The sequence below is a fragment of the Paroedura picta genome, chromosome 2 (genome assembly GCF_049243985.1).
Source record: "Paroedura picta isolate Pp20150507F chromosome 2, Ppicta_v3.0, whole genome shotgun sequence".
Lineage (NCBI taxonomy): Eukaryota > Metazoa > Chordata > Lepidosauria > Squamata > Gekkonidae > Paroedura > Paroedura picta.
The window spans coordinates 84,822,344-84,836,190 of NC_135370.1; the positions used below are offsets into that span (position 1 = coordinate 84,822,344).

General features: G+C 44.6%; 1 protein-coding gene across 2 annotated transcripts in view; it reads right to left on the reverse strand.

Moving 5' to 3' along the window:
- Positions 1 to 13,643, reverse strand: part of PIDD1 (p53-induced death domain protein 1) — a 35,705-nt gene extending 22,062 nt beyond the window's left edge. The window contains exons 1-6 of one of the 2 annotated variants that reach the window (XM_077321395.1): positions 13,068 to 13,643; positions 7,659 to 7,699; positions 7,032 to 7,405; positions 5,617 to 6,030; positions 2,950 to 3,153; positions 2,032 to 2,086 (exon numbers count right to left, since the gene is read on the reverse strand). In XM_077321395.1, the coding sequence (XP_077177510.1) occupies positions 2,032 to 2,086; positions 2,950 to 3,153; positions 5,617 to 6,030; positions 7,032 to 7,296 (938 nt within the window). In that variant the 5' untranslated portion in view covers positions 7,297 to 7,405; positions 7,659 to 7,699; positions 13,068 to 13,643. The remainder of the gene's footprint in view (positions 1 to 2,031; positions 2,087 to 2,949; positions 3,154 to 5,616; positions 6,031 to 7,031; positions 7,406 to 7,658; positions 7,700 to 13,067) is intronic. The other variant, XM_077321396.1, reaches the window with a different exon arrangement.
- Between the last annotated feature and the right edge of the window lie 204 nt (positions 13,644 to 13,847).

The following is a 13,847-nucleotide window of genomic DNA, read 5'->3' on the forward strand; positions in this document are numbered from 1 at the left end:
GCCCTGTGGAACACTGAAAGCTCCCGCAGGGCCCACAGCTCCTCTGGGAGCTCATTCCGCCAGGTTGGGGCCAGGATCAAAAAGGCCCTGGTTGAGGCCAGGTGCGCCTCTCTGGGGCTGGGAACGACCAATAAATTCATACCCACAGAGCGTAAGGCCATGCGGGGGGCATAGAGCAACAGGCAGTCCCTCAGATAAGTTGGGCCCAGACCGCGTAAGGCCTTAAAGGTCAAAACCAAAACCTTGAACCAGATACAGAAAATAACTGGCAATCAATGCAGCTGCCTCAGCATCAGCTGGATGTGGGTCCTTCAAGGTACCTGTAAGGACCCTAGCAGCTGTATTTTGCACCAGCTGAAGCTTCCAGATCAAATACAAATACTCTGCTCGAGCCATTCAGCTACAGTTTTTAATCATCTGGTGAGTGGATCCGGGTGGCCATCCATGAGGAGATAGAGCTGGGTGTCATTAGCGTACTGATGACAGGCCAGCCCGAAACTCCTTGCCAGCTATCCAGAGGGCGCACAACATGGGGGAGAGCACCGAGCCCTGAGGGACCCCACAAGGGAGCCAATAAGGGCCCGATAGCTCCTCCCCAACCTCCACCTTCTGGATCCGGTTCTGGAGGAAGGAGCATATCCAGCTAAGAGCTATGCCCCTTATCCCCGTCCTGGCGCAGCAGTGTGTCAGCAGTTTATGTTCGACCATGTCAAACACAGCCATCAGATCTAATGGAACAAGCACGGCAGACCCGCCTCAATCCAGCTGGCAACTGAGGTACTTTTATTGCCCTTTTCCCAAGGCCTAGGTTAGCCACCCCGTTCCCTGGTGTCTCTGTTAAAGATTCTGTCTGTGAGCATATACAAAATGTGGACTCTGAATGCTGATTTCTCCTAAAGCTTCAAACTGAAGCCCAATAGTAATGTCGTGGATGTGAGTTTACTGGGGCTCAACTGCTTGGTTCCTGACATTGTGCAGGTCAATTTAGACAGTACTGAGCAAGATGAAGGTAATGATCTAATCTAAACTTTAACCGCTCCTAGCGGAGCGGATTAAACAAAGCAGTAAGGGCCCTAAGGGCGGGCCCTGTCCGGGATGAGGAAGGGTGCCGATAGGCCCCTTCCCCCGGACTGACAATCGAAGGGGCCAATTGGCAGGTGTTTTGTGCCTGCCGATTGGGTCCTTCAATTGTCAGTCTGGTGACAAGGGACCAAGAAAGCCTTGCCGCTGGGCCGCCCTCTCCCTTCCACCCCTCCTAGCGGTCCCCAGCCTTAAAGAGGTTGGGGGCCGCTGCTCTAAATGATAGTATTCAGTGACTGATAACTAAGCCAGGTCAGCCAGGGTAGGGTGTGGTCTGAAATACTGAGAAATTTCTTCTTCATAGGACTTCACTTGGGCCAGCATCAATATCTATTTGCAAAACTACTGATAAAGAAGTAGTACCTCTGAGCATGTGAAAATCATGTTTTCCATAGTCACTAAATGATCACAAGCTTTCCTTACATATTAGTCATCTCGACACTGGGGTGCTTCAAGCAGAAAATCCACACATGCCCCATTGAAGCAAGATAATAAAATACATGATTGAAAATGTGCTGCCCTTTTGAAGATTTTGACCTTTGACCCTAAAATACCTTTACTCCCCCTGAAGATTTATTTATTAGCTTAATTTATTCCCCTCCCTCCATTGGGGATCCACAGTAGCTAATATCATTCTTCTCTCCTCCAATTTATCTTCACAATAACAGTGGGAGGTAAGTTAGGCTGAGCATGTGACTAGCCCAATATCATTCTATGGCAGAATACGGATTTGAACCTGGTCTCCAAGATCATGACACAGCACTGTTACCCACAGCACTACACTGCCTCTGCACCATATTCAATAATAAGGAAGAAGGTTTTCAGAACAGGTGATGTTATCTAGAAAACAAGAACACCTCAGAATGCAATTCAGGCATCATTCCCAAATTGAATTAGTAGGAGACTGACACAGAAACGAAACCCAGGAAGCTTCAACTAAAAGAACTATACCTGTCTTCACTAGCTGCAAGAAACAGTGTTCGTAATTCTTCTGAGCTGGAGTCATCTGCAACAAATCAGAAAACAGTCTGACTGTGGCTTGCTCATATGAACCTAAATGGAAAGCATATGAGGTCTTATTTCAGCAGGATTGGCCCCCCAAATATTTTGCCACTGGAGGCTGAATGTTAAACACATCTCCTGTTGTATGGCTCTCCATCAAATAAACTCTGTAAGCATGCAAGTTAAAATAAGAATCAATGAATGCCTGAGGTGAAAGTTTTAACATTAAGATAGTGATTTTGAATAAAACTACCCAGAAAATAACAGCAATGGTTTTTTGGGGTGGGGTGTCACAACAAGAACTATGTATATGACCCAGAATTCTTTGTGAAGTGCTGAGCACATTGATGGCACAACATAAATTGCAAAGGGAGCCATGGTTTGTTTACAGAACATGCCAGGCCCAAATTCTGGACATATCCAGATAGAGCATCTCACACAGCTGGTGTTGGAAGTACTTCATTTGCCTGAAACCCTGGACAGAAGCTTGACAATACAAAGCTATATTGCTTTTGACATGGTATAAGACATCTCCATATGTCCAAATTAATAATAGGAAAAGATGCACTCAGTCTTTCAGTCTTCCAAGACTAGGTTAAAAATATATAAATGATTACTACAGGTATGTTATCAAGGCTAATGGTAGTTAACATTATGTGTTTGTGTATGTAAGTCAAGCATGAGGACTAGTTGTGGGTCTCCAATTCATGAAACGAAGAAAGTCTGCCCCGTATCTTCAGCTGGTTAGTATGCATCCCACAAAACACCGTCTAATAGGAGCTCATAACAAACGGCAACTCCCAACGGTCCAGCCAAAGCGAGAACAGCTGTTCATCCGACAAATCAAGCACAACAAAGGCAATTTACCTGGCTGCAGAGGCACTTCAGGTTCTCCTAGTGGATTACCACGGAGATGTACAAAGGGAGAGCTCTGGATCTCTGGAGGGATGACGCGCAATCTGTTGTTCTGCAAATCAAGCCTGGACAAGTTGGGCAGGCGGGCAAGGGATGCAGGAACCGTCACCAGAAGATTGCTGTGAAGATGCAGTTGCTGCAGAGACTGCAAATTGGCTGCAAGTCAGAACCGGAATAAGAATTTAAATCCCCCCAAATTGCCCTTGATAAATATAACAACAACTCCTCTACTTATTCCCAGAATACTTTACAAAGTAAATTGGATCTTGCTTTAAGCACAACATCTAGTTATCAACCTACAAATCACAACTCAACTTCAGAGAGTAAACATCATATTGTACTTGCTTATAGTAGAGAATTGCTTATACCTGCAAAAAGGAAATTTCAGTAACGTAGCTGGAAAGTGTGGAACATATAAATACAAATCTATGGGAAAGAATCCCCCTACATGCCTCTGGTCATAACTCAAAGGCATAATGCACATTTCCTTAAACAAACAAACAAATCCTTAACAAGCAACATTTCACACTCCATGGGCATAATGTAATCGAAATCATGTTAAAATTCCATCTTTGAGTTAAATATGTGATTTCTTTTTCCACTTCAAAGTCAAAAGGACTCCAACGTATTTTAACTTTGCGTAGATGTTTTCCTATATGAAGGGGGTACACTGAGCTGTGTTATTTCAATACATACAAATACAGGAATATTTGTTCGCTTTTAAAGTCCTTTTCAAAATCTATGAATCAGTGTCTACTAGGATTTCTATGTATTAAATAGTCTAACTGATGAAGAAAGACGAAACCGTGATAAGACCTAGGAGTTCATTTTGATCTTTAATTTGGAAATGTTGAGGGCATTGTTGTTAAAATTGGAATAAACAGTTTTGCTCGTGATTGCCAGCTTGAGACATCATCCTTCTGTTTGCTCAATCATTAAAGCAAGGCTGTCCACAGCTAAGGCATGATTTTTATATACCTAGGCATCTCCACTGATATACAGGAAAACTATTGTATAAATTACAAAGAACTTCCCCCATCACATACACATAGGCAGGGACTGAACATAGTCTAGGTGGTACAGAATACTGAATATAGCTAAGCACCCACTGAAGAGGTGGGAGGAAGCCGGAAAGGAAAGAAGAAATCCGCCTCTGCAGGCCTCTAAGAGCTTAATGTCCCAAGGAGAAGATTTCCCAGTTTGCACCCATTTTAAATATGGGCCCCAGGTTTAAGAATAATTAAAAAACAAATGTCATATTCATTATCAAATATTGCCATATTCTTTCAGGAACTACAATTGTATGTAATAGCAAATTAATAATATACTAATGACACCATGGTATACTTACCACGTAACAGCCTTTTGCAAGTGCCACTACTGCCACCAGAAACAGAACTTGCCTACTCTCAGTAGAACAGCCTGTTCAGTGGTAACTCCCCACAAACTTACTAGGGAACTGTTTCTCTTTAGAGATTTGCCAGATCTGTCCTCCTGATGGTTTTAAGAGGGAGAACATGAATGCCAATGCAGAGGTACAGAAGGTGCAGGAGACAGTGAAGAAGTTGGAAAAGCAGAATGAGCAGCTTCGCATTCCCAGTGCCACCAGAGCGCCCGGGGGCAGCTCCAAGCTCTTTCTCAGCTGCAGCAAAGGGTTGGGGGCTTGCAAGTGGCGGCGGCAGCAGCAGCAGCAGCAACCACTGTCCTCACCAGCATCCTGTCACTTGTTTCTAAAGCTATGTTTATGTTACTCTTCAAAAAATACTATTTAGGAAGGTTATTCCATTTTAGTAAGAGGTCATATTTTTAGTGAGGAACCCTGTGCAGGTCTACTCAGATGTAGGTCCCATTTTATCCAATGGGGCTTACTTGCAGAAGAATGTTCTTAGAATTGCACCCTTTACTTGCTGTATTATAAGATTTAAAAAAAAAACCCTCAAAAAGTCTAGAATGTCTCTTTTTGTGAAGAAAAATGTAAATGTCTTTCAATTATTAATTAATTAATCAGGTCAAAGAGACAGTGATTAAGTGGATGAAAGTTGACAGCCCTTGTAATAAGTCACAGGACCAATTCCTTTCCTGGGATGGTGTTTGTATTCCATCCTTCTCTCCACTTCCTCTCCTGATCTGCCTCATGTGCTGATTTTCTTCTTTCCCTCTTCCCTTCTCCGTCGCCACATGTTCACTCTTATTTCTTCCTTCCCCAATCATCTTCCATCCAGCTGTTTTCTCCAGAGGAACTGATGTCTAGAGATCAGATGCTATTCCTGAAGATCTCCAGGCCCTCGCCTGAAGGTTGACAACCCAGTTGCCTGAAGTCCCCCGACCGCCATGTTTATGTGAGAATCATATCCTCACATCATTTTTTAATTTTTAATTTATTAATGTTATCATAAATCAATTGGATAGTATCAACTGAAAAAATGCATTGCAAATGTTTAATAAACAAACCCAGTCCCAGAAGAGTACCTCCCATTGTGTTCAAATGGACTTCTTGGTAGCAGTGTATGGAATGTCAGCTGTACCGCATGTGCTTATGATTGAAACTTTAATCTCATGATTTACCAGCTGCAGTAGGAGCTGTTTACTTGCCTTCTATTATTTAAGTACATATCTTACCAAGAGAGCTGGGAATTTCTGTTAATCGATTTCCTGACAGATCCAGATCCATGCAACTATGCAGGTTCCCAATCTCTTCAGGAAGTGTGTCCAGTGCATTTTCAGAGAGGTCCAGTGTCTGAAGTGCTGCCAGCTCCCCTATGCTCTGCGGCAGACGTTTGATCTGATTTTTCATGGCAGAGAAGAAAGTCAGCTTGCTGAGCCGACCAAAGTCCTCAGGCAGTCCCAGTAAGCTGTTGTGGCACAACAGGAGACTTGTGAGGCTAGCCAGCTCTGTGAGGTAGGAAGGCAGAACAGTGAAGCTATTGAAGCTGAGATCTAGGTGGACAAGGCTGCGGAGTTGCTCAAAGCCTTGAGGCAAAAATGTCAGCAATCCTCTTTGACAAGCACCAGCGTTATCCCTGGTATGCCCACCTGCAAGAGAGGGACAATCCAAGAAGGAAAATTTTCTAGTTTACAATTATTACTATTCACAGCCAAGCATCTATGGTAGCTATGAAACCATGCAAAAAGCTAAATGGAACTCTAGAAGGTGCTACTTGAGGTTCATGCTGGGAGTCCAATGTGATCACTACACCAAGCCGAATTGGGAAGGCGGCATAGAAATTTAATTTAATAATAATAATTCCAAAAAGGGGCACCAACGATTCCTGCTCTTCCCTGTGGTGTTTATGCTGAGGAGGTTCTACTCACCCCCAAGCTAATTAGCATTCGCATAACACATTGGAAAAGGGATCTGGTGTCCAGCATCATCAATACTATATTTTAACTGATAAACTTCATTAGTCCTGCAATATGTCATCTGTGCTTGTGTGAATTAATTGCCACTTGCTTTCAGCCCACCTCATGATAACAAGAAGGGGGGAAAGGCTAAAGCAAGCACAAGCAAAGGACACAGCTTCCTGTGTCCTGTTTCTATGCTTTGACAAACAGGATTTTTTTTGCCAAAAAGCATAGATTCCTTTTGCATACACAAACAATGGGGGGATGACAAGTGACTGAATGTCAGTTCACCCAAGAAGGTGGCATACTGGGGGTAGAATGGGGCAGGAGGCAAGGAGGGAAGCCAGAACAAACTGCTTGCATTTGCCAGAAATATATTAATTCCATTCTCCAGCTGAGGATCAGAAAACAGTAAACTTTCAACCATCATTATAGTAAAAGTTGCAAAGACAATAATAGCAGGAAGACCTTGTCTTTAGCCAGGTGGAAAGAAGGCAGGCAGAGACTCCAAGCATATGGATCAGCTGAAAGAACACTAACTGCAGCATCCTGTTTCCACACATGTTTGCTCAAAAGCCTCACTGTGTACAGCAGGGCCTATTCCCAAGTAAGGATACAGAAATCCTTATGTATGTAGCTCAATACTACTCAATAGTAAATTGGATTAAAAGAAGAATATACACGTCATTTACCTTTGAGGACCAGGGATTTTAGAGCCTTCAAGAGAGGAATATGGCTCAGCGTGGAAACGATAAGGTCATCATTGCAATTCAGCCGCAAGAATTCCACCTGTTCCACTTCTTCCCTTCTTGTTTCCAGCAGCCTGAAGAACTGGTGACAGCCATCCACGTAGACATCTAAGTTAAGCCTGTTGCCAGCTAAGCAGGGACCAGTAACTGCAGCGGCCTCCAAAGCACCCTCCCCCAAAGGGTCCCCAAGCTCCGGCGGCTCTGCCATCTTCTGGTGTTACATCACTGTGGGCTGTGCATGTTCCAGCTTGCCAGCCAAACAAATGCTGGTGTTTCCATGAAGAATCAAACTGAGTAACAGAAAGCCATGGAAGGCTCTAGAAAAAAGGAGGGAGGAAGAGGAAAGATTTTTAAAGAGAAAAACAATGGAGGATGTATTTATGGTACTTTAAGTACAAGAGCACAGTATAACATCAGCACCACTACCCCTGCTGAAAGATTTTTTCATCATCAAGAAGATGATAGTACAAAAGAGGTAAAGCTAAGAACAAGTAACTATGAACTGGAGTAGCACCTTAAAGACAAACAGAATTTTAGTCACAGGACAAGGTTCTGTAAGGTAGAGCCCACCTGATCAGATGCAATGAGCAGATCCTCACGATGCACACATTCTATATAGGAAGAAAAAGAAGAAAACAGCACAGTGAAGGGGTCTGTACATCTTCTGATTAGATAGGAATTTTGCACAGTTGCATCGCAGTGTACTTCCTATATTTCATGGGCTCTTGACCCAGCTTTTAAAAAATGCCTCCTGCATAAAATGTCTACGGAGCCAAGAAAAATAGAACAAAAATTCTAATGGCACCTTAACAAAACTTATTTCACCGTGAGCTTTTCCATCACATACCTATCTGACAAAGGGGGCTGTGACCCACAAAAGCTCATAATGAAATGTTTTAGTCATTAAGATGCCATTTGATTTTGCTACAACAGACCAACATAGTGAAGATCCACTTTTACATTAAAATAAAATTTCTTTAAGTTGCCACAATAATCCTGTTTCTCTTTGCTAGTACCCTTATGGAACAAGAAAGCAGACATTCAAAACAGATTGTAAGAACACTGGGTATATTTCAAGGTTTCCAGTCCTTTTGAGTACTGAATCTACATCAGCAACAGAGATAAGCACATTATACAAGTTCTATAAAAGATAGGGACTTAATCAGGTGATTACATGAAATAGGCATAGCTCACATTCTCTGTAACATGCAGAATTTTTTTAGGGATGTAGCTTTTCTGATCCCTGCATGACATGCCTTCCCCTATCTATAAAGCCTTGTCCACCATGGCATTTGGCCATGTCTTCCCTAGGAGTTGAGGAACTGACTTGCAAATATTCTCAAAGAACTCCAGAATTAGTTGAGTATTCATGCCGTTCCATCATAGAAATACTTATGGAAGTTCTTAGAATGGAATGGCAGGAATTGCACAGATAGGGCTGCAGCTTTCTTTCTGTTGTTCCTTACTACCTGCAATTATAATCCACGTTTATTATTTTATCATTAAGAAGTTCAGCAATCTTGAAAAGGGCAACCTCAGGTGGCATAAGACAGTGGTTCTCAACCTTCCAAATGCCGTAACCCTTTAATACAGTTCCTCATGTTGTCGTGACCCCCAACATAAAATTATGCAAGTGCTCTTTCACAGAAATTAAACCAAAACTGACCAATAGTGTGAAAATCCATTGTCCATGATTGTATATAATTTTTTTCCCTGGGATTTCTCAGTTCAGTTCTGGTCTTGTCCCACCATGCCAATCTCGCTCTTTTCCGCTGCTCCAGAACGCTCCATCTCGATCTACCCCACAAGTCTGTTGTGTGGATGGTGCCCCCCCCGGCCAAGCTGCTTGCCCTCCCGTGACCCCTGTGAAAGGGTCATTTGACCCCCAAAGGGGTCCCGACCCCCAGTTTGAGAACCACTGGCATAAGGGTTATTATTTGTTTAAATTTGTTACTTGCTTCCCCCAAAGGTTCGAGGCACATTATAACATAGAATAAAATCCCAATAAATCCCCTAAAAACATACATAAAACTACAAACACATACAATCAAAACCCCAATTTGGGGATAAGATGTGACAGTAAAATATATCCCATACTAATAATCAATCCAAGAAACAATTCTAGAGGGGAGAATGAACAGAGGGCACTGTTGAAATTCGCTACTGCCACACTTATAGTTGGTAAATATTTTTATTTCTCAGCATGTGTACTCCTTTGGCCTTCTTAGCATTGTCCTAGAAACATTGGCAGGCCTTTTTGGTAACATTGTACTGCATAGAGTTGAAATTCAAAAGCACTCTTGGCAATTGTCACGATTATTTCAGACAAATTTGTGAATTGTTAACAAGAGGATGCAGGGTTCAACAATGATACAGGGATTACATAGGGAAAACTTCCAGACAAAAGATGAAAACAAAATGACTATGCAGAAATATGTTGCTCTTGGCCATTATGTGATGCCAAAGCATGGTACAATGAGAAATGCCAAATTCAGGGCTAGTTTAGAAACTAGGTTATAATTTGCACTAGAAACTGGAAATGAACAGCAAAAGACATACCATGTTTGCTTAGTTTTTTATTTCATTTAGTTCTCACTTTCCAGAACGATTCACAGCACTCAATGTACATTTGAAGTTCAAGAGATTTAGAATTGGAAACAGAAATACAAAGTTCCACACACCTACATGGGAGCGTCTCCCACTACCATGAGTGGGGCTTACTTCCAAGATAGACGATCATTAGGCTGTACGGCATACCGATTTCCCCCAAATACTGATTAATACTGACCGACAGGCAAGAATTGGTGGATGTGGTGAAGGAGGTGGGGACCCTAGGGGGAAGTGACCATGTCCTCATAGAATTCCTTTTGAGATGGGGGGGCAAGGAAGCTTGTAGCCAGACGCGGATGTTGGATTTTTGTAGGGCAAACTTTAATAAACTCAGAGACATGATGAGTGTCATACCATGGATGAGATTGCTGGAAGGGAAGGGAGCATGGAAGGGAAGGGTGGGCACTACTCAAACTAGAGCTATTGCATGCTCAATCCATGACTATCCCAGAAAGAGCAGGAGCTCTAAGAAGCTTATTTGGATGAACAGAGAACTTCACGAGGAACTAAGAAAGAAAAGGGAAATGTTCAGGAAATGGAGGGAAGGACAGAGCTCTAAAGAAGAGTACCTACAGGTTACTAGGCACTATAGATCAATCATCAGAAAGGCCAAAGCTGAGAGTGAGCTAAGATTGGCCAGGGAAGCCCATTGTAACAAGAAAAGATTTTTCAGTTATGTGAGGAGCAAACGTAAAGTAAAGGAGGCAATAGGCCCACTGTTGGGTGCAGATGGACAAACTCTAAAGGAGGATGCAGAGAAAGCAGAAAGGCTCAGCGCCTATTTTACATCTGTTTTTTCCCACAGGTCAAAGGGTTTAGGCATATCTAGAGATGGCAGTAGACAAGGGATAGTGTCTGGGTGGCAGGCTGACATGGACAGACAGGTTGTTGAGAGGCATTTAGCTGCACTGGATGAGTTCAAATCCCCTGGGCCAGATGAAATGCATCCGAGAGTGCTCAAAGAACTTTCCGGAGAACTTGCAGAACCCTTGTCAGACCAACCTGGTTTCCTTTTTTTGACCAGATGATACCACTCTAATAGCAGAAAGTTAAGAGGAACTAAAGAGCCTGTTGATGCGGGTGAAGGAGGAGAGTGCAAAAGTTGGCTTGAAACTCAACATCAAGAAAACAAAGATCATGGCATCCGGGCCTCTCAATTCCTGGCAAATAGATGGGGGGAAAAATGGAGATAGTGACAGATTTTATTTTCCTGGGCTCCAAGATCCCTGCAGATGGGGACTGCAGCAAAGAAATTAAAAGACGCTTGCTCCTGGGGAGGAAAGCTATGGCAAATCTAGACAGCATCCTAAAAAGCAGAGACATCACCCTGCCAACAAAAGTGCGTTTAGTCAAGGCTATGGTATTCCCAGTTGCAATGTATGGCTGCGAAAGTTGGACCATAAGGAAGGCCGAGCGTCAAAGAATTGAGGCTTTTGAACTCTGGTGCTGGAGAAGACTCTTGCGAGTCCCTTGGACTGCAAGGCGAACAAACCAGTCAGTCCTAGAGGAGATCAGCCCTGACTGCTCCTTAGAAGGCCAGATCCTGAAGATGAAACTAAAATACTTTGGCCCCCTCATGAGAAGGACGGACTCCCTGGAGAAGAGCCTAATGCTGGGAGCGATCGAGGGCAAAAGAAGAAGGGGACGACAGAGAATGAGGTGGCTGGATGGAGTCACTGAAGCAGTAGGTGCAAACTTAAATGGACTCCGGGGAATGGTAGAGGACAGGAAGGCCTGGAGGATCACTGTCCATGGGGTCGCGATGGGTCGGACACGACTTTGCACCTAACAACAAAAACAGGTTTGCTGGATCATGGAAATTTGGTTGATGTCGTTTACTTGGATTTTAGTAAAGCTTTTGATAAGGTTCCCCATGATGTTCTGATGGATAAATTGAAGGATTTTCAGATAGTTAGGTGGATAGGGAATTGGTTAGAGAACCGCACTCAAAGAGTTGTCAATGGTGTTTCATCAGACTGGAGAGAGGTGAGTAGCGGGGTACCTCAGGGTTCCGTCGGGTACTTTTTAACGTATTTATTAATGATCTAGATGAGGGAGTGGAGGGACTACTCATCAAGTTTGCAGATGACACCAAATTGGGAGGACTGGCAAATACTCCGGAAGATAGAGACAGAGTTCAACGAGATCTGAACACAATGGAAAAATGGGCAAATGAGAACAAGATGCAATTTAATAAAGATAAGTGTAAAGTTCTGCATCTGGATCAGAAAAATGAAAAGCATGCCTACTGGATGGGGGATATGCTTCTCGGTAACACTGTGTGTGAACGACCTTGGGGTACTTGTGGATTGTAAACTAAACATGAGCAGGCAGTGTGATGCAGCAGTAAAAAAGGCAAATGCCATTTTGGGCTGTATCAACAGGGGCATCACATCAAAATCACAAGATGTCATATTCCCATTGTATACGGCACTGGTCAGACCACACCTGGAGTACTGTGTGCAGTTCTGGAGGCCTCACTTCAAGAAGGACATAGATAAAATTGAAAGGGTACAGAGGAGAGCGACGAAGATGATCTGGGGCCAAGGGACCAAGCCCTATGAAGATAGGTTGAGGGACTTGGGAATGTTCAGCCTGGAGAAAAGGAGGTTGAGAGGGGACATGATAGCCCTCTTTAAGTATTTGAAAGGTTGTCACTTGGACCATTTATGCACTGGAGGTTTCATGCCTGGCTGCAGGCTGGAGTTTTAGTCATAGTAGATTGCCCCACCTCTTCCTGCACCCACATGGGGGAGCACTTGGCCTGGTGCACGTCATCCGCCCCCAGTTTGTGCTCCTGCACGGGAGCTGGGGCACTGAAGTTCCCAGTGCATAAACGGTCTTGGAGGAAGGCAGGATGCTGTTTCCGTTGGCTGCAGAGGAGAGGACATGCAGTAATGGGTTTAAACTACAAGTACAATGATATAGGCTAGATATCAGGAAAAAAAAATTCACAGTCAGAGTAGTTCAGCAGTGGAATAGGCTGCCTAAGGAGGTGGTGAGCTCCCCCTCACTGGCTGTCTTCAAGCAAAGGTTGGATACACACTTTTCTTGGATGCTTTAGGATGCTAGGGCTAATCCTGCGTTGAGCAGGGGGTAGGACTAGATGGCCGGTATGGCCCCTTCCAACTCTATGATTCTAAAACTTCTCCCTTTTGCCTCGCGAGCGTGACTTGCCCCGAAACCGGAGTCATCCCGAGACAACACAACCCCGCTGCAGCATTTTATGCGACCCCCGCCCGTCACGCGAGTCGCCACAGTACAAGTCTAGGCCTGTTTCTTGGGAAGCCACGAAGTTCAGTCCCCCCCAGCCGCCAACTGTCCTTCAGCCCAACGACAGATCTGCTCCCCAAATCTGGCCACACTTACCGGGAGATGCCCCGGGACGGATGCCCCGGAGAGCAGAAGATGCTTCGGAAGGCGTTTGCAGGAAACCAGCAGAAAAGGCGCCCGGATAAACTGCCGAGGCGCGTCGTCCCGCGTCCCTTCCAGGGAAGGCAGGAAAATGCCCCGAAGTCCCCCAGAAGAAACTCGCCGCGGGGGCTCAGCCGGGAACACCCCGTCGCCTGCTGCGTGGAGAAGACATCGCGGCTACCCGGCGCCCCTTCCCACACAGCCAGGGGAGCCCCGCCGGCCACGCCGCCGCCCCGGGAACGGGCCGACGTTTGTAGGTTGCCGCCGCCAAGAGCCCGCTTCTCCCAGGCGCCCTTTCTCTTAAAGAGGCGGGCGGCAGGGGGCAAGGGAAGGGTCTGTTTGCTGGGGACTCGCGAACTTTAACAGGCGGAATCTACTGTCCTTTTTGAGCGCTACGCCGATCAAAGACTTCCAATCCCAGCCCAGTAGACACTTCCTGGTTCTTCCTTGGAACTGTCGGAAGTCTCGTTCTGTTTAAGAAGGAATACAAGTCGTTTCCTGGCTTTTTGAAACACAACTTGATGTAGACAAGAAGAGCCTGGGGGGATTTTGTATTATTTTTCCTATCCGGAGGAGTCTCTACGCGGCTTACAATCGCCTACACTTCTTCTCCTCAAACCCTTTTGATAGGTAAGCTCTGAGAGAACTGTAACTAGTTCAAGATTACCCAGCAAGCTGCATGTGTGGCAGCATCAAACTTCACTGAGAAAGCTGCCCAACAGACATGGTTTAGAT